The 24,172-nt window shown below is 39.7% G+C and overlaps 1 protein-coding gene across 5 annotated transcripts in view; it reads left to right on the forward strand.

Moving 5' to 3' along the window:
- The window catches only part of Dnajc5b (DnaJ heat shock protein family (Hsp40) member C5 beta), a 102,272-nt gene extending 81,773 nt beyond the window's left edge, over window positions 1-20,499 (forward strand). For 3 of the 5 annotated variants that reach the window (NM_025489.3, NM_001163536.1, NM_001163537.1), the window contains exon 5: window positions 20,182-20,499. In NM_025489.3, the coding sequence (NP_079765.3) occupies window positions 20,182-20,276 (95 nt within the window). In that variant the 3' untranslated portion in view covers window positions 20,277-20,499. The remainder of the gene's footprint in view (window positions 1-20,181) is intronic. The other 2 variants (XM_006535515.1, XM_006535516.1) reach the window with 1 other exon arrangement.
- Window positions 20,500-24,172: the final 3,673 nt, after the last annotated feature.

Genomic DNA, 24,172 nt, shown 5'->3' on the forward strand with positions numbered 1-24,172 from the left:
CTAGGAAATTAGTGGTGATTAAGAAGAGCCCAGCATCACTGAGGTGAAATCTTCTGGGAAGTGTTTTCTGTGAGCACAAAGAAGCTGTGTTCCAGAAACAGCCAAGGTTGTACCTTGTGCTGCAGCTGTACTTGGTAATATGTAAGAGTCACACAAGTGGTACTGGTTTTGAAGGCATGAAGGGGCCATGAAGAGCAGCTGAAGCTTGTCACTGTGAGAGGGCATGGAAGGCCATTGGTGAAGGTACAGCCTCAGTTGCAGTTGATGGCCCAGGACTGAAGGGGTCATGCAAAGGATTTGAAGCTTGGCACCATGAAAAGAGCTTATGAGAGGCTATTGGTGAAGCCTAGTTGCAGAGGAAGACCTCAGTGTACTGGAGATGCCAGTACCATGGGATGACCACCAAGAACAGCAGTAGCAGTGGAGTGGATCAACCTGAGCTTAAAATAATACAGAGGGCAGAGCTGGTGGAGCCTAGAAGATCATGTGTGGATCCCAGACATTGAAGATATCAGAGCTGTGGGATCTCTGCTGAAGAAATCTTCTAACAGGGAGTAGAGCAAGCCTAGGAGAAAGAAGTTTGTTGCAGCCAACAAAGATGAAAAAGGAGTTGGAGATCTGAAGACCACTTTGACATCAGAATTGGAGATGGAGAGGCTGGAATTTGCCCAGTTGGTTTCATGGCTTGCTTTGGGGATTACACTTAAGTGATCAGATGAATCTCAGAAGAGACTTTGAGCTTTGGACATTTAACACTTTTGAGACTGCTATAGACTATGGGAACTTTTGAAGTTGGACTAAATTATTTTGCATTACTGTATGTTTAGGTATGCCCCACCCCCAGTAGACTCATATGTTCGAACAAGCCTATAGGGGCTAGGGAGTGGAATATGATGATTTGTATATGTTTGGGCCAGAGAGTGGCAGTATTAGGAGGTGTGTCCTTGTTGTAGTAGGTGTGTCACAGTGGATGTGGGCTATAATACTTGTCTTATTGGCCTGGAAGTCAGTATTCTAGCAGCCTTCTGATGAAGATGTAAAACTCTCAGATCCTCCTAAACCATACCTGTGAGGATGCTGCTATGCTTCCACCTTGATGATAATAGACTGAATTTTAAGCAAGCCTCAAATAAATGTCCTTATAAGTTCTGCCTTGGTCATGATGTCTGTTCACAGCAATTAATCTGTCACTAAGACAATGATTAAACACGCAAGTTAAGGGCCAGGTGGTAAACTCATGGTTAAGTTAGATTCTCATTTAATTAAAGTACTTTCAATTTATACTCAAATAAGAGTAGCTAAGGTTTAACAGTTGAATATACTTTACATAGATATTCTTCAAAAACATCAGAAATCCACACAATATGACATTTAATGTTATTTCATCTTTTTTATTGGATATTTTCTTTATTTACATTTTAAACGTTTTCCCCTTTCCAGGTCTCTCCTTTGGAAATCCCCTATCCCATCCCCTCTCCCCCTGCCTCTATGAGGGTGCTTGCCCACCCACCCACCCACTCCAGTCTTCCTGCCCTGGCATTCCCCTACACTGGGGCATCAAGTACCCTCAGGCCTAAGGTCTCTTTTCCCACTGATGTCAAACAAAGTCATCCTCTGCCACATATGTGGCCGGAGCCATGGGTCTCTCCATTTGTACGCTTTCATCGGTGGTCCAGTCCCGAGGTGCTCTGTGGGGTCTGATCAGTTGACATTGGTGCTCCCTCCATGGGCTGCAAACCCCCTTCAGTCCATTCTCCAAATCCTTCATCAGAGACCCTGAGATCAGTCCAATGATTGGCTGCAAGCATCTGCCTCTGTATTTGTCAGGCTCTATCAGAGCCTCTCAGGAAAGAGTCATATCAAGCCCTGTCAGCAAGCCCTTCCCGGGATCCAAAATAGAGTCCAGGTTTGGTGACTGTATATGGGATGGACTCCAAGGTGAGGAAGCCTTTCCTTCAGTCTCTGCTCCACACTTTGTCTCCATATTTCCTCCTGTGAGTATTTTTTTCCTGCTTCTAAGAAGAACTGAAGAATCCACACTTTGGTCTTGCATTCTTCTTGGGCTTCATATGGCCTGTGATTGAATCTTGGGTATTCCCAATTTTGCGGCTAATATCTACTTATTACTGAGTGCACACCAAGTGTGTTATTTTGTGACTGAGTTACCTCACTCAGGATATTTTCAAGTTCCATCCACTTTCCTGCGAATTTCATGAAGTCATTGTTTTTTTAGCTGAGTAGTAATCCATTGTGTAAATGTACCACATTTTCTGTGTCCATTCCTCTGTTGAGGGAAATCTGGGTTGTTTCCAGCTTCTGGCTATTATAAATACGCCTGCTAGGAACATAGTGGAGTATGTATCCTGATTACATCTTGGAGCATCTTCTTGGTACATGCCCAGAAATGGTATACCAGGGCCCTCAGGTAGTACTATGTCCAATTTTCTGAGGAACCACCAGACTGATTTCCAAAGTGGTTGTACCAGCTTGCAATTCCACTAGCAATGGAAGACTGTTTCTCTTTCTTCACATCCTCACCAGCATCTGCTGTCACCTGAGTTTTTAATCTTAGCCATTCTGACTGATATGAGATGAAATCTCAGGGTGGTTTTGATTTGCATTTTCCTGATGACTAAGGATGTTGAACATTTCTTTAGGTGCTTCTTGGCCATTCCATATTCCTCAGTTGAAAATTCTTTGTTTAGCTCTGAAGCCCATTTGTAATAAGGTTATTTCATTGTTTGGAATCTAAATTCTTGAGTTCTTTGTATATATTGGATATTAGCCCTCTATCAGATGTAGGATTGGTAAAGATCTTTTCCCAATCTGTTGGTTGCCATTTTGTTCTATTGATAGTGCCCTATGCCTTACAGAAGCTTTGCCATTTGATGAGGTCCCATTTGTTGATTCTTGGTCTTAGAGCATAAGCCATCGCTGTTCTTTTCAGGAACTCTTCCCCTGTGCCCATGTATTTGAGGATTTTCCCCACTTCCTCTTCTATTAGATTCAGTGTATCTGGTTTTATGTGGAGATCCTTGATCCACTTGGACTCGAGCTTTGTACAGGGAGATAAGAATGGATCAATTTGCATTTTTCTCATGCTGACCAACACTATTTGTTGAAAATGCTGTCTTTTTTTCTACTGGATAGTTTTAGCTCCTTTATCAAAGATCAAGTGACCATAGGTGTGTTGGTTCATTTCTAGGTCTTCAATTCTATTCCACTGATCTTCTGGCCTGTCACTATACCAATACCATGGAAAGTTTTATCACAATTGCTCTGTAGTACAGCTTGAGGTCAAAGATGCTGATTCCACCAGAAGTTCTTTTATTGTTGAGAATAGTTTTCCCTATCCTGGGTTTTTTGTTATTCCAAATGAATTTGAGAATTGCTCTAACTCTATGAAGAATTGAGTTGAAATTTTGATGAGAATTGCATTGAATCTGTAGATTGATTTTGGCTAGATGGCCATTTTTACTATATTAATCCGGCCAATCCATTAGCATGGAAGATCTTTCCATCTTCTGGGATCTGCTTTGATTTCTTTCTTCAGAGATTTGATGTTCTTGTCATACAGATCTTTTACTTGGTTGGTTAGAGTCACACCAAGGTATTTTATATTGTTTGTGACTATTGTGAAGGGTGTCATTTAACTAATTTCTTCCTCAGCCCATTTATCCTTTGAGAATAGGAAAGCTACTGGTTTGTTTTATTTAATTTTATATCCAGCCACTTTGCTGAAGTTGTTTATCATCTGTAGGAATTCTTTAGTGGAATTTTTGTGATCACGTAAGTATAGTATCATATCATCTGCAAATACTTATATTTTGACTTCTTCCTTTCCAATTTGTATCCCTTCAATCTCCTTTTGTTGTCTAATTGCTCTGGCTAGAACTTCAAGTACTATATTTAATAGATAGGAAGAGAATGGGCAACCTTGTCTAGTCCCTGATTTTAATGGGATTGCTTCAAGTTTCTCTCCATTTAGTTTGCTGTATATTGCTTTTACTATGTTTACATATAGGCCTTGAATGTTGAATTTTGTCAAATGCTTTTTCAGCATCTAATGAAATGATCATGTGTTTTTTTTTCCCTTTCAGTTTGTTTATGTAGTAGATTACATTGATTTATTTTCATATATTGAACCATCCCTGCATCCCTCGGATGAAGCCTACTTAATGGTGGTGAAAGATCATTTTGACATGTTCTTAGATTCTGTTTGCTTAACTTTTATTGAGTATTTTTGCATTGATACTCAATATTGAAACTGGTCTGAAGTTGTCTTTCTTTTTGGGTCTTTGTATTGTTTTGATATCAGCCTAGCTGTGGCTTCATAGAATGAATTGATTAGTGTTCTTTCTTTTCTAATTTGTGGAATAGTTTGAAGAGTATGATATTAGGTCTTCTTTGAAGGTCTGATAGGATTCTCTACTAAACCAATCTGGTCCTGGACTTTTTTTTTTTTTTTTTTTTTTTTTAATGACTGCTTCTATTTTTTTTAGGGGTTATGGGACTGTTTCATGGTTTATCTGATTCCACTTTAACTTGGTTTTTTTTTCAGTTTTTTTTAATTAGGTATTTTCCTCATTTACATTTTCAATGCTATCCCAAAGGTCCCCCATACCCACCCCCCCAATCCCCTACCCACCCACTCCCCCTTTTTGGCCCTGGCGTTCCCCTGTACTGAGGCATATAAAGTTTGCAAGTCCAATGGGCCTCTCTTTGCAGTGATGGCCGACTAGGCCATCTTTTCATACATATGCAGCTAAAGACAAGAGCTCCCAGGTACTGGTTAGTTCATATTGTTGTTCCACCTATAGGGTTGCAGTTCCCTTTAGCTCCTTGGGTAATTTCTCTAGCTCCTCCATTGGGGGCCGTGTGACTCATCCAATAGCTGACTGTGATCATCCACTTCTGTGTTTGCTAGGCCCCAGCATTGTCTCATAAGAGACAGCTATATCTGGGTCCTTTCAGCAAAATCTTGCTAGTGTATGCAATGGTGTCAGCATTTGGAAGCTGATTATGGGATGGATCCCTGCATATGGCAATCACTAGATGGTCCATCCTTTCGTCACAGCTCCAAATTTTGTCTCTGTAACTCCTTCTATGGGTGTTTTGTTCCCATTTCTAAGAAACAGTAAAGTGTCCACACTTTGGTCTTCGTTCTTCTTGAATTTCATGCGTTTGTCAAGTTGTATCTTATATCTTGGGTATCCTAAGTTTCTGGGCTATTATCCACTTATCAGTGAGTACATATTGTGCGAGTTCCTTTGTGATTGGATTACTTCACTCAGGATGATACCCTCCAGGTCCATCCATTTGCCTAGGAATTTCATAAATTCATTTTTTTAATAGCTGAGTAGTATTCCATTGTGTAAATGTACCACATTTTCTGTATCCATTCCTCTGTTGAGGGGCATCTGGGTTCTTTCCAGCTTCTGGCTATTATAAACAAGGCTGCTATGAACATAGTGGAGCATGGGTTCTTCTTACCGGTTGGGACATCTTCTGGATATATGCCCAGGAGAGGTATTGCGGGATCCTCCGGTAGTACTATGTCCAATTTTCTGAGGAACCGCCAGACTGATTTCCAGAGTGGTTGTACAAGCTTGCAATCCCACCAACAATGGAGGAGTATTCCCCTTTCTCCACATCCTCGCCAACATCTGCTGTCACCTGAGTTTTTGATCTTAGCCATTCTGACTGGAGTGAAGTGGAATCTCAGTGTTGCTTTGATTTGCATTTCCCTGATGATTAAGGATGTTGAACATTTTTTCAGGTGTTTCTCTGCCATTCGGTATTCCTCAGGTGAGAATTCTTTGTTCAGCTCTGAGCCCCATTTTTTAATGGGGTTATTTGATTTTCTGGAGTCCACCATCTTGAGTTCTTTATATATATTGGATATTAGTCCCCTATCCGATTTGGGATATGTAAAGATCCTTTCCCAATCTGTTGGTGGCCTTTTTGTCTTATTGATGGTGTCTTTTGCTTTGCAGAAGCTTTGCAATTTTATGAGGTCCCATTTATCAATTCTTGATCTTACAGCACAAGCCATTGCTGTTCTATTCAGGAATTTTTCCCCTGTACCCATATCTTCGAGGCTTTTCCCTACTTTCTCCTCTATAAGTTTCAGTGTCTCTGGTTTTATGTGGAGTTCCTTAAGCCACTTAGATTTGACCTTAGAACAAGGAGATAGAAATGTATCAATTCACATTCTTCTACATGATAACCGCCAGTTGTGCCAGCACCATTTGTTGAAAATGCTGTCTTTTTTCCACTGGATGGTTTTAGCTCCCTTGTCAAAGATCAAGTGACCATAGGTGTGTGGGTTCATCTCTGTGTCTTCAATTCTGTTCCATTGGTCTACTTGTCTGTCACTATACCAGTACCATGCAGTTTTGATCACAATTGCTCTGTAGTACAGTTTTAGGTCCAGCATGGTGATTCCACCAGAGGTTCTTTTATCCTTGAGAAGAGTTTTTGCTATCCTCGGTTTTTTGTTATTCCAGATGAATCTGCCGATTGCCCTTTCTAATTCGTTGAAGAATTGTGTTGGAATTTTGATGGGGATTGCATTGAATCTGTAGATTGCTTTTGGCAAGATAGCCATTTTTACAATGTTGATCCTGCCAATCCATGAGCATGGGAGATCTTTCCATCTTCTGAGATCTTCTTTAATTTCTTTCTTTAGAGACTTGAAGTTCTTATCATACAGATCTTTCACTTCCTTATTTAGTGTCATGCCAAGATATTTTATATTATTTGTGACTATTGAGAAGGGTGTTGTTTCCCTAATTTCTTTCTCAGCCTGTTTATCCTTTGTATACAGAAAGGCCATTGACTTGTGTGAGTTAATTTTATATCCAGCTACTTCATTGAAGCTGTTGATCAGGCTTAGGAGTTCTCTGGTGGAATTTTTAGGGTCACTTATATATACTATCATATCATCTGCAAAAAGTGATATTTTGACTTCTTCCTTTCCAATTTGTATCCCCTTGATCTCCTTTTGTTGTCTAATTGCTCTGGCTAGGACTTCAAGTACAATGTTGAATAGGTAGGGCGAGAGTGGACAGCCTTGTCTAGTCCCTGATTTTAGTGGGATTGCTTCCAGCTTCTCTCCATTTACTTTGATGTTGGCTATTGGTTTGCTGTAGATTGCTTTTATCATGTTTAGGTATGGGCCTTGAATTCCTGATCTTTCCAAGACTTTTATCATGAATGGGTGTTGGATTTTGTCAAATGCTTTCTCAGCATCTAACGAGATGATCATGTGGTTTTTATCTTTGAGTTTGTTTATATAATGGATTACATTGATGGATTTCCGTATATTGAACCATCCCTGCATCCCTGGGATGAAACCTACTTGGTCAGGATGGATGATTGTTTTGATGTGTTCTTGGATTCGGTTAGCAAGAACTTTATTGAGGATTTTTGCATCGATATTCATAAGGGAAATTGGTCTGAAGTTCTCTATCTTTGTTGGGTCTTTTTGTGGTTTAGGTATCAGAGTAATTGTGGCTTCATAGAATGAGTTGGGTAGAGTACCTTCCGTTTCTATTTTGTGGAATAGTTTGTGAAGAACTGGAATTAGGTCTTCTTTGAAGGTCTGATAGAACTCTGCACTAAACCCATCTGGTCCTGGGCTTTTTTTGGCTGGGAGACTATTAATAACTGCTTCTATTTCTTTAGGGGATATGGGACTGTTTAGATGGTCAACTTGATCCTGATTCAACTTTGGTACCTGGTATCTGTCCAGAAATTTGTCCATTTCGTCCAGGATTTCCAATTTTGTTGAGTATAGCCTTTTGTAGAAGGATCTGATGGTGTTTTGGATTTCTTCAGGATCTGTTGTTATGTCTCCCTTTTCATTTCTGATTTTGTTAATTAGGATTTTTGTCCCTGTGCCCTCTAGTGAGTCTAGCTAAGGGTTTATCTATCTTGTTGATTTTCTCAAAGAACCAACTCCTCGTTTGGTTAATTCTTTGAATAGTTCTTCTTGTTTCCACTTGGTTGATTTCACCCCTGAGTTTGATTATTTCCTGCCTTCTCCTCTTGGGTGAATTTGCTTCCTTTTCTTCTAGACCTTTTAGGTGTGTTGTCAAGCTGCTAATGTGTGCTCTCTCTATTTCTTTTTGGAGGCACTCAGAGCTATGAGTTTTCCTCTTAGGAATGCTTTCATTGTGTCCCATAAGTTTGGGTATGTTGTGGCTTCATTTTCATTAAACTCCGAAAAGTCCTTAATTTCTTTCTTTATTCCTTCCTTGACCAAGGTATCATTGAGAAGAGTGTTGTTCAGTTTCCACGTGAATGTTGGCTTTCTATTATTTATTTTGTTATTGAAGATCAGCCTTAGTCCATGGTGATCTGATAGGATGCATGGGACAATTTCAATATTTTTGTATATGTTGAGGCTTGTTTTGTGACCAATTATGTGGTCAATTTTAGAGAAGGTACCATGGGGTGCTGAGAAGAAGGTATATCCTTTTGTTTTAGGATAAAATGTTCTGTAGATATCTGTTAAGTCCATTTGTTTCATCACTTCTGTTAGTTTCAGTGTGTCCCTGTTTAGTTTCTGTTTCCATGATATGTCCATTGGTGAAAGTGGTGTGTTGAAGTCTCCCACTATTATTTTGTGAGGTGCAATGTGTGCTTTGAGCTTTACTAAAGTGTCTTTAATGAATGTGGCTGCCCTTGCATTTGGACCGTAGATATTCAGAATTGAGAGTTCCTCTTGGAGGATTTTACCTTTGATGAGTATGAAGTGTCCCTCTTTGTCTTTTTTGATAACTTTGGGTTGGAAGTCGATTTTATCCGATATTAGAATGGCTACTCCAGCCTGTTTCTTCAGACCATTTGCTTGGAAAATTGTTTTCCAGCCTTTCACTCTGAGGTAGTGTCTGTATTTTTCCCTGAGATGGTTTTCCTGTAAGCAGCAGAATGTTGGGTCCTGTTTGTGTAGCCAGTCTTTTAGTCTATGTCTTTTTATTGGGGAATTGAGTCCATTGATATTAAGAGACATTAAGGAAAAGTAATTGTTGCTTCCTATTATTTTTGTTGTTAGAGTTGGCATTCTGTTCTTTTGGCTGTCTTCTTTTTGGTTTGTTGAGGGATTACTTTCTTGTTTGTTCTAGGGCATGATTTCTGTCCTTGTATTGCTTCTTTTCTGTTATTATCCTTTGAAGGGCTGGATTCGTGGAGAGATAATGTGTGAATTTGGTTTTGTCGTGGAATACTTTGGTTTCTCCATCAATGGTAATTGAGAGTTTGGCTGGGTATAGTAGCCTGGGCTGAAATTTGTGTTCTCTTAGTGTCTGTATGACATCTGTCCAGGCTCTTCTGGCTTTCATAGTCTCTGGTGAAAAATCTGGTGTAATTCTGATAGGCTTGCCTTTATATGTTACTTGACCTTTTTCCCTTACTGCTTTTAGTATTCTATCTTTATTTAGTGCATTTGTTGTTCTGATTATTATGTGTCAGGAGGAATTTCTTTTCTGGTCCAGTCTATTTGGAGTTCTGCAGGCTTCTTGTATGTTCATAGGCATCTCTTTCTTTAGATTTGGGAAGTTTTCTTCAATAATTTTGTTGAAGATGTTTGCTGGTCCTTTGAGTTGAAAATCTTCATTCTCATCCACTCCTATTATCCGTAGGTTTGGTCTTCTCATTGTGTCCTGGATTTCCTGGATGTTTTGAGTTAGGATCTTTTTGCATTTTGCATTTTCTTTGATTGTTGTGCTGCTGTTCTCTATGGAATCTTCTGCACCTGAGATTCTCTCTTCCATCTCTTGTATTCTGTTGCTGATGCTGGCATCTATGGTTCCAGATTTCTTTCCTAGGGTTTCTATCTCCAGCGTTGCCTCACTTTGTGTTTTCTTTATTGTGTCTACTTCCCTTTTTAGGTCTAGTATGGTTCTGTTCATTTCCATCACCTGTTTGTATGTGTTTTCCTGTTTTTCTTTAAGGACTTGTAACTCTTTAGCAGTGTTCTCCTGTATTTCTTTAAGTGAGTTATTAAATTCCTTCTTTATGTCCTCTACCATCATCATGAGATATGCTTTTAAATCCAGGTCTACCTTTTCAGGTGTGTTAGGGTGCCCTAGACTGGGCGAAGTGGGTGTTCTGGGTTCTGATGATGGTGAGTGGTCTTGGTTTCTGTTAGTAGGATTCTTACGTTTACCTTTCGCCATCTGGCAATCTCTGGAGTTAGTTGTTATAGCTGTTTTTGTTTAGAGATTGTTCCTCTGTTGATTTTGTTACCCTCTATCAGCAGACGTGGGAGACTAGCTCTCTCCTCTGAGTTTCAGTGGTCAGAGCAGTCTCTGCAGGCAAGCTCTCCTCTTTCAGGGAAGGTGCACAGTTATCTGGTGTTTGGACCTCCTCCTGGCTGAAGATGAAGGCCCAAAACAGGATCTTTCCCAGAAGCTATGTTGCTTTGGCCAGGAAGGTGGCCGGTTGTCTGGAGCCGAAGATGGCGCCGCCTCAGAAGCTCTGTGGCTCTCGCCTGTCCCAGAAACGGCTGGCCTCTGTATTCCACACCGTCACCCGTGCAGCCTGCCCTCCGCGGAGTCCCGGAGCCAAGGAGGCTCCCGCCGGGGCCTGAGGCACAAACCTCTCGGCCCGGGCAGACCCCTGTGCTTTCACCAGGAAGGTGGCCGGTTGTCTGGAGCCGAAGATGGCGTTGCCTCAGAAGCTCTGTGGCTCTCGCCTGTCCCAGAAACAGCTGGCCTCTGTATTCCACACCCTCACCCGTGCAGCCTGCCCTCCGCGGAGACCCAGAGCCAAAGCCCACTTTAACTTGGGTATTTGGTATCTTTCTAGAAAATTGTCCATTTCATCCAGATTGTCAAGTTTTGTTGAAGTACAATCTGATGACCTTTTTTTAATTTCTTCACTTTCTGTTGATATATCTCTCTTTTCATTTCTGATTTTGTTAATTTGGATACTGTTTGTCTCTGTATCCTCTGGTCAGTCTGGCTAAGGGTGCATCTATATTGTTGATTTTCTCGAAGAACTAACTCCTGGTTTTGTTGATTCTTTGTATAGTTCTTTTTGTTTCTACTTGGTTATTTCAGCCCTGAGTTTGATTATTTCCTGCCTGTCTACTCCTTTTGGGTGTATTTGCTTCTTTTTTTGTTCTAGACTTTTCAGGTGTGCTGTCAAGCTGCTAGTGTATGCTCTCCCCAGTTTCTTTTTGGAGGCATTCAGAACTATGAGTTTTCCTCTTAGCACTGCTTTCATTACATCCTTTAAGTTAGGGTATCTTGTGCTTTCATTTTCATTAAACTTAAAAAAATTTAAATTTCTTTTTTTATTTCTTCCTTGACCAAGTTATCATTGAGTAGGGCATTGTTCAGCTTCCATGTGTATGTGAGCTTTCTGTTGTTTTTGTTGTTATTGAAGACCAGCCTTAGTCTGTGATGGACTGATAGGATGCATGAGGTTATTTCAATCTTCTTTTATCTGTTGAGGGCTCTTTTGTCAATTATATGGACAATTTTGGAGAAGGTACCATGAAGTGCTGGTAAGAAGGTATATTCGTTTTATTTAGGATGACATGTTCTATAGATATATTAGTTTTGCTGTGTCTCTGTTCAGTTTGTGTTTCTGTGATTTGTCCATTGATGACAGTGGGGTGTTAAAGTCTCCCACTATTATTGTGTGAGGTGCAATGTGTGTTTTGAGCTTTACTAAATTTTTTTTTATTGAATGTGGGCATGCTTACATTTGGATTTTCAGAATTAAGAGCCCTTCTTGGTAGATTTTTTCTTTGATGAGTATAAAGTGTCCTTCCTTATCTTTTTTTGATAACTTTTGGTTGAAAGTTGATTTTATTTGCTACTAGAATGGCTACTCCAGCTTGTTTCTTGGGACCGTTTACTTGGAAAATCATTTTCCAGCAATTTTCTCTGAGGTAATGTCTGTCTTTGTCACTGAGGTGAGTTTTCTGTATGCAGCAAAATGCTGGGTTCTGTTTATATATCTAGTCTGTAAGTCTGTGCATTTTTATAGGGGAGTTGGGTCCATTGATATTAAGAGATATTAAGGAATAGAGATTCCTGCTTCCTGTTATTTTTGGATGTTATTTTTATGTTTATGTAGCTTTCTTCTTTTGGGTTTGTGAAAGATTACTTTTTTGCTTTTTCTAGGGTGTAGTTTCCCTCCTTTTGTTGGAGTTTTCCATCTATAATCCTTTGTAGGGCTGGATTAGTGGAAAGATACTGTGTAAATTTGGTTTTGTCATGGAATATTTTGTTTTCTCCATCTATGGTAATTTAGAGTTTGGTTGGGTATAGTAGCCTGGGCTGGCATTTGTGTTCTCTTAGTGTCTGTATGACATCTGCCCAGGATCTTCTCACTTTCATAGTCTCTGGTGAGAAGTCTGGTGTGATTCTGATAGGTCTGCTCTTATATGTTACTTGACTTTTTTCTCTTACGCTTTTAATATTCTTTCTCTGTTTTGTGCAATTTGTGTTTTGACTATTATGTGATGGGAAGAATTTCTTTTCTAGTACAACCTATTTTGAGTTCTGTAGGCTTCTTGTATGTTTATGGCATCTCTTTCTTTGGGTTAGGGAAGTTTTCTTCTATAATTTGTATGAAGATATTTACTGGCCTTTTAAGCTGGGAATCTTCCCTCTCTTCTATACTTACTATCCTTAAGTTTGGTTGTCTCATTTTGTCCAGGATTTCCTGGATGTTTTTTTGTTAGGAGCTGTTTGCATTTTGCATTTTCTTTGACTATTGTGTCACTGTGTTTTATGGTATCTTCTGCATCTGAGATTCTCTCTTGTATCTCTTGTATTCTGTTTATGATGTTTGCATCTATGACTCCTGATCTCTTTCCTAGGTTTTCTATCTCCAGGGTTGTCTCCCTTTTTGATTTCTTTCTTGTTTCTATATCCTTTTATAGATCCTCAATCATTTTGTTCAATTCCTTTACTTGTTTGATTGTGTTTTCCTGTAACTCCTTAAGGGATTTTTGTGTTTCCTTTTTAAGGACTTCTAGCTGTATAGCTATGCTCTCCTGTATTTCTTTCAGTGAGTTATGTCCTCCTTAAAGTCCTCTATCATCATTGTGAGATGTGATTTTAAATCAGAGTCTTGCTTTTCAGGTGTGTTGGAGTATTTAGGGCTAGCTGTGGTGGGAGAACAGGGTTCTGATCATGTCAAGTAGCCTTGGTTTCTATCACTTATGTTCTTCCCCTTGCTTCTCACCATCTAGTTATCTCTGGTGTTAGCTGTCTCTGACTGTGGCTTGTCCCTCCTGCAAGCCCATGGGTCAGTACTCCTGGGAGACCAGTTCTCTCTGGGAGGAATTTCTGTATGTAGAGCTGTGGCCTAGTGTCAGCTCTGGGGTGTAGACAGAAACCTGAAGGATCTTGTGTCCTGATGACTCTGAGTAGTTCCCTCTTCAGCCAGAAATTTGAGCAGAAGTGGTGGTCTTTCCTGTACTCACAGGTGTGTCAGCACTCGGGAAGACCAGCTCTCTCCCAGTGGTATTTGGATATGGAGCGCTGTGGCACAGGATCGGCTCCTGGTGCAGGCAGAAACCAGAAGGCATGTTATTTCACTGTTAAGAATCATTTGATAATGAGGCATGTATGTTCCTGACAGCTTTCCCATTCTCCTTTAAAAAAGAATTGAGTATCTTCACCTCCAGGTGAGGTTATTTATTATGGCAAGGTAGCCACAGGGCAGTCTTGGCCTATTTTATTTGTAGAACTAATACTGTCTGGGGAAATGACACACTATGTGGGATAGTCAATTGCTAAGCTCTACTAAGTCAGTGTAAGCTAGTCCTTCATATAGTCTGCTTTGCAAAGGTCTGTTAGATGATGACGGGCCAGAAGGCTGAAGACTGGTGCTCTGATGTTATTAGGAATTTGGGAACTATTCAAGCAGGCTGCTGTCTCTACAATTTGTTTAAGTTTTAGAAGTTAAGTGTGGTGCTTCCTATTACTCAGGTGATATTTAACTCATTCTCAGATTTCTGACAGAGTTGAAAATTAACTATAGTCCCATAGGCAAACAATTGTTTAGCCTTAAAGATACGATATAGAAGTAAAAACATGGTTTTCAGATGGTGTTACAGGCTAAAATCTAAACATAATGCAGGGATAGAATTATAACTCTTTAAGTTAGGAATGATGATAGAGTACTTTATTTAATTACAGGCTAAAATGTAAACATAATGCAGGGATAGAATTATAACTCTTTAAGTTAGGAATGATGATAGAGTACTTTATTTAATTGATAAATATGGTGTAATAGATGCTAATTGTATAACATGCTTTTTAATTTACATGATAGTTATAGTTCTGTTAAATTTATAACTTAGAGAAGAGGTTTTTGTTTTTGTTTTTTCTTTTTAAAATTGAACAGAAAAGTTGAGATGTAGAGGCTGGTTCTGATGTTTTGATCTGGAATGTGTGTTTACTGGCACTGAAGGTCATTGCCCCCAGTTGAATTTTGATCTATCCATCAAAATGCCAATAGCAAAGGGCTGAGCATGGGATGGGACACTGAGAGTTTCTCAGGTAGGATGCAGAGAGAGTATCAGAAGGCTGGGAAAGAAAGGAAGGGAATAAAGTAGTAGAGAGAAAAAAACAACCAGAAATGTGAGTTTCAGGGTAAGTGGCTTCTGACCACTTCCCTGACTGGGCCTGGGATAGCACAGGAAGGATTAGGAGTGCCCAGTTAATGAGTAGCTAAGGCATTTCAAGATTAACTTTGTGTGTGTGTGTGTGTGTGTGTGTGTGTGTGTGTGTGTGTGTGTGTTTTCTAATCACAGATCTGAGAAAGCTCAAGGGACGGTGCACCTGTGATACTGGATAGGAACTCAAATAGTAGACAAAACTGCATGCTACAAACGAGCAGAATCACAAGTCTGATTTCCTTGAGAGGCTCTGTCCTTGCCCATTTTTTATGTGCATGCATTTCAGCTCCTCCTGCTGTTTGCATCAATAAGAGTCTCTGGAGTTGTAAACATATGATACAAGTCTCTGTGTAGTGGTACTGGGTAGGATTTGCTAGTATAAGAGAGAAAGTTGTTTGGGTTATTCTATTTCTTTAAACAATGTTGAAATGTCAACTACCATGGTTAAAAAATGAAGTGCAGACACTTCAAACTCTTGCCAGCTAGAGAAGTCACAAATGGGTTCTCCTGTCTGTCTTAAAGTACCCTCCCCGTTTGAAACTGGGAGGATCTCTGTGATGCTCTGGAAATCAGCCAATGTTAAAGAGCTTATCCTTGAGACGGTTTGGCACTTCCTTGAATTTTAGCCTTTGAGACAATAAAACTGTACCAGTGAAACACTATGAAGCATCATTTCCTCTTCCCTCCCATATTCCCATTACAAACTCCACTGTGTAAAATTTTGAACAAAAGCCTAAACTGCAGCCAGTCATTTCTGAACACTCTGGGAAAGCAGATCAAAATACAAGTGCTAAATTCAGTTTTTTCTCTTCTATGCTGAAGCCAATAGAATAAATCCAAACAAAACTGTTGAGGTAAACACTAACAAGCTCTTATGGATTAACGGCTTCCTTTTTATGGAAAGAGGTGGAACAGAGTATGAAAAAGAGAGAGGTTTTATAGAGTTGACCTTGGAGCTAAAGAATATGATTCAGAGCACAGAGAAATGTTGATTGCTTAGCTGTTATTGCTAGTCACCTGAACAGAACTCCAATAGACTCACAACCATATGGTTCTTGCTTCCGCCAAGATCTAGAAACATGTATTATATATACTGCTCAGCATTCATCACATCTGCCACTCCAGGAAAAGGGACCAAAAGAGATGGAAATTCATCCTCCCTCTTTTTGCACCCTCATTCAATGTCCTTTTCCCTACAATGAGTAATCAATGTCTAAGAACAGTGGAAGGGAAATATCACTAGAAACCTGTGATGCACTGGAGAGTTGACTTAGTGGTTAAGAGCACTGACTGGTCTTATGGAGGTCCTGAGTTCAAATTCCTGGAACCACATGGTGGCTCACAACCATCTGTAATGAGATCAGATGCCCTCTTCTGGTCTGTCTGAAAACAGCTACAGTGTACTTACAATCAATCAATCAATCAATCAATCAATCAATAAATAAATCTAAAAACAAAGTAAAGAAAAAGAATCCTGTGATGCTTCATACAAAGACATCATAGAGCATTAAGGCACCAGTCCAGAGTAGAGGAATGGATGAGCAGCCCACGACTGTCCCCAACAAGGTGGCTCAAAGTGTACCTTCAATGTTTAGCTGCCAAGATTCAGTCAAGTGTGTGTGTGTGTGTGTGTGTGTGTGTGTGTGTGTGTGTGTGAACTGAGAATGTCTTTCTATATCTAATATTTAAAATGCTATGTGCATAAACACATAGAGAGCTAGGCAAGTTGCAGGGACAGTGAACCTATCAGAGAAGAAACACGGAGCCTGGGAAAGTGAACAGGAGGGGAATTGACATAGTTTCAGGCATTTTTATACCTTCCCCAGCAAAGTCAGAAACATAAAATTTAATTCAGAAACATAAAAGAGCAAGAAATGGAAATGGGACACATTTGAAGGGATGAATATTGATACAGGAAATATTTAGTATAGTCTGTTTGTCAGTCCTGCAGATAAGATAGTGAATGGTGTTCCACATGTCAGGCAAGGCAGGTGGAGTCATAGTATGGACCTCTACAAAGCAGTTTTATCACTGAGTTAGTGAAGCAGTTTCATTAAGGCAGTATTTGCAAAGGTCTTGGGACCAATATGTGTATTCAAGGAAGGGCTCAACCCATCAAAATGAAATATGATCAGAGGGTGGTAGAGTGCCTTGACAATCTGCCTGAGAAGCACCAAGTACCAGGAACAGCTATGAGAGAGGGAAAGGAGACAAGAGAGAAGCTCAGAGACTTGGAGGGAAACACAGGTATACTCTGAAGAGACAGGAACTTGAGGACGTGATGCTAAGTGAAAGAAGCTAGGGTAGAAAAAACAAGTGTACCGTGTTTCCAGTCAGATAACACAGTTCAGAGCAGTTGAATTCATGAAGGAGAAAACAGGTTGATGGTCGCCAGGACACAGGGCAAAGGGTGAGTAACAAGCAGCCCCACTGACTCCTGTTTTGGTCCAAGGAAATATTTGCCAACTAAATAGAGATGGTGAATTGTACATTTATTTTCTGAACCCCACACCCTCATGAGAAGCACAGCTTTTTAAATTTTTTTGCTATTTTATTATTTATTTGTTTATTTTATTATTTATTAGTTATCATTTTATTTATTTATTTGCTCTGTAGTACAACTTGAGGTCAGGGATGGTGATTCCCCCAGAAGTTCTTTATTGTTCAAAATTGTTTTGGCTCTCCTGGGTTTTTTGGTTTTCCATATGAAGTTGAAAATGGCTCTTTGTATGTATGTAAAGAATTGTGTTGGAATTTTCACGGGGATTGCACTGAATCTATAGATTGATTTTGGTAAGATGGCCATTTTCACTGTTAATCCTGCCAACGCATGAGCATGGTAGATCTTTCCACCTCTGGAGATCTTCTTTGATTTCTTTCATCAGAGACTTGAAGTTCTTCTTATACAGATCTTTTACTTGTTTGGTTAGAGTCACACCAAGATATTTTATATTATTTGTGGCTATTGTGAAGGGTGGTATTTCCCTAACTTCTTACTCAGTTTGTTTATCTTTTGTGTAGAGGAGGGCTACTAATTTGCTTGAGTTAATTTTCTATGCAACACCTTTGCTGAGGTTGTTTATCAGCTGTAGGAGTTCTCTGGCAGAATTTTGGGAATCACTTATGTATACTCTCATACCATCTGCAAATAGTGATACCTTGAATTTTTCCTTTCTAATTTGTATCCTCTTGACCTTTTGTTGTCTAATTGTTCTGTCTAGAACTTCAAATACTAAGTTGAATAGATAAGGAGAGAGTAGGCAGCCTTGTCTTGTCTCTGATTTTAGTGGGATTTGTTCAAATTTCTCTCCATTTAATTTGATGTTGGCTTGTTGGTTTGCTGTATATTGCTTATATTATGTTTAGGTATGTGTTATGAATTTCTGATCTCCCCAAGACTTTTAACTTAAAGAGGTGTTGGATTTTGTCAAAGACTTTTTCAGCATTTGAATGATTTTGTTTGTTTATATAGTGGTTTGTTTATATGGTGGTTAGGGCAGGGCTCCTGTGTCCCAGGTTAGAGCAGGTTTCCTGTGTCCCTGGTTTGAGCAGACCTCCTAGGAGACAGGGAGGCTGTGGGGTCCAGGGATAGACACACCACTCTGCCACAAGTTTAGGTGGGTATGCAGATTGGAAGGGCAATCGCGTTTCTACTTTCAATCAGCCTCACTTTGCTTCACATTTGGATCATTCTAACATTCATTCTCTATGCCACAGGTCCTATTTTGTCTAGATTTCATTTTGTGGATTTTATTTATTTATTTTCACCATTATAACATTCTGAAATAGCATCTCATAATTTAGTATCCCTTCTACTGCTGATGATTGAGTAGACTCCACTTTGGTTTTGATTATAAACAAGTGATAAGAATGATCTTATACTTGAGTCTTGGTGCATGAGTGCTAAGGGGTATTTGTGATTATACACAGGAATGGAATCCCATAGGCAAAGGTTATTCACATCTACAATGTATTAAGTAGCACCAAGCAGTTCTGAAAACCTGAAGGGTTAATTTATATTCCTACTAAGAGTTAATGTTAGTACAGAAGCTCACATTCTTGCTGACTCTTGACACTGATTGACTGAAAATCAATCTAGTCTAGTGTGGGGCCTATGGCATAGTGCCATGGCTCTAATTTTTGTCTTCATTTAGTGGTAAGGTTAAACACTTATATGCAAGTGTGGTGCATGTACATGTGTGTATAGGTGCAATACATGTGTGTGTACACATGTGTGGAGGGCAAAGTCTGATCTAGTTAAATGGCTCCTGAGGAATACCACCTAAGGTTATCTTCTGTCCTCCACACACACTTGTCCACACAATCATGTATACCCACATAAACAGACACCTGCACACAAATGCACAACACCATCAAAGATAGAAGCAAGCAAAAGAAGAAAGAGATATTAATTTGCAGGGGAATCCAGTTGGTTCTTGGATCTTGAGGATTTTAATAGTACTTTCCTTTTTAAAACATGTCTTCCTGCAGAGCATATTATAGACATAGGCTAAGTCTTAACATTCTGTTCTTCGTACTTATTAATCTCTTCTCATATTTTCTTTTTGTGTCTGTGTTACATTCTGAATAATTTCTTCAAATAGGTCTTCTACTTCATGAATTCTCTTTTTAGCTTTTAAAAACTCTTTAGTTTTTAAAACGTAATTTCAGATACTTCAATCACTAGGATTTTGTTAATTTCAAAATCTGATATCTTTAAATACATAATTTTTTGTACACTTGTATTTAATAAATGCAAAAATGGAAGCCTCTCTGAATCTTATTTCATCTTTTGTTGTTACTCTAGGGCTTTCATTCACTATACATTGTTTCTCTGTCTCTCTTTCTGTAAGTGTGTGCGTGTCTGTGTGAATGTGCATGCGCGTTTACTATGGGCTCAGGTTTCTTGCAATTTTATAGGGACTCCTTAGTGCAAAGTTGAATGTGAAGTCATTAATTTCTGCTAGGTTCCTGAGAGTATAGCTTGTACCGAATAACTGTATGGTGAATGATTATCTTGGTATCTGATAGAAGTCATGGGTACTGAAAAGACATTGGCTGACAATTTGTGTGCTTATTGGTTTGTCTTCAAACATTTTTAAGGAAGCTTCCTCAGCCTAGGACCAGAGAAGAATTTCATATAGACTTAAGAGGGAGTGTGGCTACCTTGGACACTACTTATGTGTTAATGACCCCTTAGGTTCTCCACCAAAGCAAGCCCTAGGCTTTAACGTCTGCTCCAACAAGAGGCAAGCATACATTTATGAACGACAAAACTCTAGGACTCATCATCCATAGAGATGATCTTTTTTCATATTTGTAGTTTTCATGGAAAATGGAACCCCAGGAATGAGCAGAGTGCAACCTAGATTTATTTATAGTCCTCTAATTTGCAGAATGGATTCAGGTAATATCTCATAAGCATGCTTGTTATTTCTCCAAAACACTACTATTTGCCCCATTATCAAAGGAACATGGTAAAAAAAAAAAGTTTGATGATTGTTGTTTCTCTGTGTTTTCCTCCCCAGATATGGACTTTCCAGTTGTTCTCCAGCCTACAAATACAAATGAGAAAACACAGCTAATCAGAGAAGGATCTCGAAGTTACTGCACAGACTCTTAATGTTGGCCCGTGGAGGGTCCACAGCTCCTCTTTTTGGTTCAGCCATGTCTCTGGGTGGTCATCGGGGAAGTGCAAACATGAAATGCTGTGAACATATTCACATTTGTATTTTATTTTTAGGTTAAGGGGAAGATGATTGCTACATAATTTTCTCAGACTTTCTCTTTGAGTAGAATCCTAATCAAAAGCATTCAGTTTGATGAATAAAGGCCTGAAGAGTTGATTTATGCTGATTTCATGAGGTAACAGGGTGGCAGTGGACAGTCATTATGAGTCTGATCTTAAGATGAGCCAGATGTTATTTCTTAAAGACTAAAGTTGTACTATTTTAGAAGAAAAGATGCTTTTCCCCCCTTAACTAAACACAATAGTCAGACTTGCCACAAATGTCATAAGCAAAGCACTTAGAGCAGTTGAGAAGGAATTTGTGTTTGCGGAGCTCTTTGTTGATATTTAAAGTGGTTACAGAAATATGATCTAAAGGAGACATGACATTTACTGAAAAATGTTGAGTAAGAACGGGAGTGGCTTGGTTTAGTGCATGCTGTTAGATTGGCTTTAAAATGACAAAAACATTCAACCTTAGTTAATTCTTAGAACTGAGCCAGGTAGATAATCAGCATGAACATGACCTAGCTAGCCCCAAACAGTACCCTGGCCATTTTCTTTGTAAAATGATCTGTATCCAACCTGGCTGGATGAGTCAGTTAGAGAAGAGAAACACAGGAAGTAAGGGGTGCATCTTTACCGCGGAAAAAAAGCTGCACTGAAAGGCACAGCGCCCGTTTGGATAGAATTCATTACGGAACAGCTCTCTGCATGCTAGGCCTAGCGAGCTCCACAAGCACCTCTGTATTTGCATGTTTGACTCCTTTTTCTTACCATCGCGAAGGAGCCACACGCTGTTTCTAAAATGGCAGAGCAGCCAGGACTTGTTGCTTTTCCCGGAGCCTGTCTTACTTCTTTATGTAAGATTTCATTTTCAAGTTCTTGTTATAGTTTTGTATAACATTGCATAAAATGCCATTGTCTTTTTCTTTTGCTTCTTTTTCCCACCCCACCAAATTATAGTCAATTGCTGCTAAATATATATTGTAAGTGAAATCCAGAGTTACATCTCTGACAGTTTTAGAGTCACTAAAACTCAGCTCAAACTGTGCAGTCACTGGGGTTTCTCCCCCTACACCGAAGCGCAGAGGGACTTGATTTGGAAGTTATGGAAACTAGTTCTAGCCTATGTTGTGAAGGATCCTTGTAATGCCAGGAATAGGGAAACAGCTCCACACCACACTGGCAGTGTCCTAAAGACTTCTCTTCGGAAACCTCCAAGCAGACAGAGTAGGATCTGTGTTTAAGATGATGCATCTCAGGCTGAGCCAAATGTGAAGCTAGTCAGACTGGTTGAAAATAGACAGCAGTTCCAGAACAAGTCGAGCATACCTGCTGGGACATCTTGGGCTTCTCTAAGGGAGAAGTGCCGCTAGGTTTCTTTACAATGGTTACATATCAGAGGGGCTTGTGCGGCTCTCCAGTTACATCTCTAAAGCTTGCTCAGAAGCCACTCCTTCTCTTTCTAACAGTTCCTAAAGACATTAATTTGTAACAAAAGTTAACAGTTGAAGTATATTTTTTAAAATTAATGTCTTAGTTTCTATTGCTGTGAAGAGAGACCATGATCACTTGCACCTCCTATAAAGAAAACCATTTAACTGAGGCTGGCTTACAGGTTCAAAGGTTCAGTCCATTGTCATCATAGTGAGAAGCATGGTGGTGTGCATGTAGACATGGTGCTGGAGAAGGAGCCAGGAGTTCTACATCTGGGTCAGCAGGGAGCAAGAAAAGAGAGAGAGAGAGAGAGAGAGAGAGAGAGAGAGAGAGACATAGAGCATCTGAAACTCCAAAGTCCACCTCCAGTCACATCCTTCCTCCAACAAGGCCACACCTACTCCAAAGAGCCACATCTCCTAATAGTGCCACTCCCTATGAGCCTTGAGAGCCATTTCCATTTAAACCTTCACATTCCATTCCCTGGCCCCATAAGCTTGTAGCTATGTCATAAAGCAGAAATGCATTCAGTTCAACTCCACAAGTCCCCATGGTCTATCAGTCTGAACCATGTTTAAAAGTCCAAAATATCTTTTGCAGACTCATGGCAATCTCTTAACTGTAACCTCTGTAAAATAGAAATCAAAATAATAATAATAAAATGATCACATACTTCCAACACACAATTGCACACAATATACATTACTACTCCAAAGGGGAGGAAAGGGGGCATTAAGAGGAAATACTAGATCAAAGCAAGACCAAATATCAGTGGGGCAAACTCTTAACTCTGCATCTCTATGTCTAGTGTCAAAGTGCTTTTCAGATCTCCAACTCCTTTCAGCTTTGATGATTGAACCACACTTCTTAATCTTTGGCTGGTTCCACTCCCTGTTAACAACTCTCCTTGGCAGGGATCCCATGGCTCTCGAATTTCCAACATCTTGGTGTCTTCAAGGCAATCCTAGCTTCACCTTCACAACTTCATGCAATGGCCTCTGTAGGCCTCCATGCAGGGTCACCCTGACACATGCCTGGCCTCAGTGGCTTTCCTTGGACACAGAGGGAGATTCAATAACCACTTTCTTCTGTCCTTGATTTTAAAGCCAGAACCAAGTGGCTGAAGCTGCCCAATTCTGTTGCTGGCTGGGTTTGAAACATGACCTACTAATCAGTTACATCTTCATCAGCTTTCTGGTCTTGATGGTTTCCTTCATTACCTAAGCTTAGCTGTCCTGGAACTTGCTTTGTAGACAAGGCTGGCCTTGAACTCAGAGATCTGCCAGCCTCTGCTTCTGATTGCTTGGATTAAAGATGTGTGCCACCCAAGGGAAGGGATACAATGTAATGAAAGAGTCAGTCAGGGAAAATTTAGCAGAAAAGATAAGAATTATTACTGCACATAAATCATGTAGATACAATAGAAGTTCTCCATTCTGAATAATTAAAAAAGTATGTGTGCCACCTTGGGAGCCCTAAACTTTCTTTAATTTCTTTTCATAAGTTGTAAACTTCGCTGTGTGGGGTTGGCTGCGAAGTCACCACTCCCTTCCTTCCACTTAGCACCAGGCTTTTCTTTAATCTGTTTAAACTTCTTGGTGCTTCTTTTCTTCTAAAACTGAATGTTTTGTATTTCTTCCTGTTCAGTTTGCACCCTTTCATAAGAGATCTGCATTAGAGTGGCCACTAATAACCAAGATACATAATCAATACTAGGCTGTCAGGTTATCTCTTCTGCTAAAGCTGTTAATCCATAGCTCTTTAATTTATCCTAAGGCAGATGTTTTAGAAAATGGTAGAAAGCAACCACATTCTTCACCAAAACATTACAAGGAAGTTCTCCAGACTATATATCAATATTCTTCCATTCTTAAACCTCTTGAATCAGGCCCCTGAAGTTTAAATCAGCCTCATTCTCATTGTCTTACATGCTTCTACCAGTAATGTTTCATTAATCTCCCCATGTTACCACAATTCCCTGTCCTTTCATCCTGCTTCACCTGGGACCAAGAAGCATGAGAATACAATAAAACTCCCTATCCCTCCCGCCCTCTCTCTCACTCTCTCTCTCTCTCTGACTTCATGTCTACTCTGACCTCTAAGTTGCTGGGGACCAGATGATGCTCCTGTCATGAAGAAGTTTATAGAATATCAATCACTTAGCAAATGCAAGCTGGTTTTACACAAACTAAATTGTGCGAAAGCAGACAAATGCAATGTGACTCTTATGCATATAAACTCTCTCACCCAACAAGACCCATGAAGATACCCAGTATTAATAGCCTCAATAACCAGCAAGTGCTGGGAATGCTGTTGCCAACAAATAAATACTACTTTGTGTTTGGAGGAAA

The sequence above is a fragment of the Mus musculus genome, chromosome 3, assembly GCF_000001635.26.
Source record: "Mus musculus strain C57BL/6J chromosome 3, GRCm38.p6 C57BL/6J".
Taxonomy (NCBI): domain Eukaryota; kingdom Metazoa; phylum Chordata; class Mammalia; order Rodentia; family Muridae; genus Mus; species Mus musculus.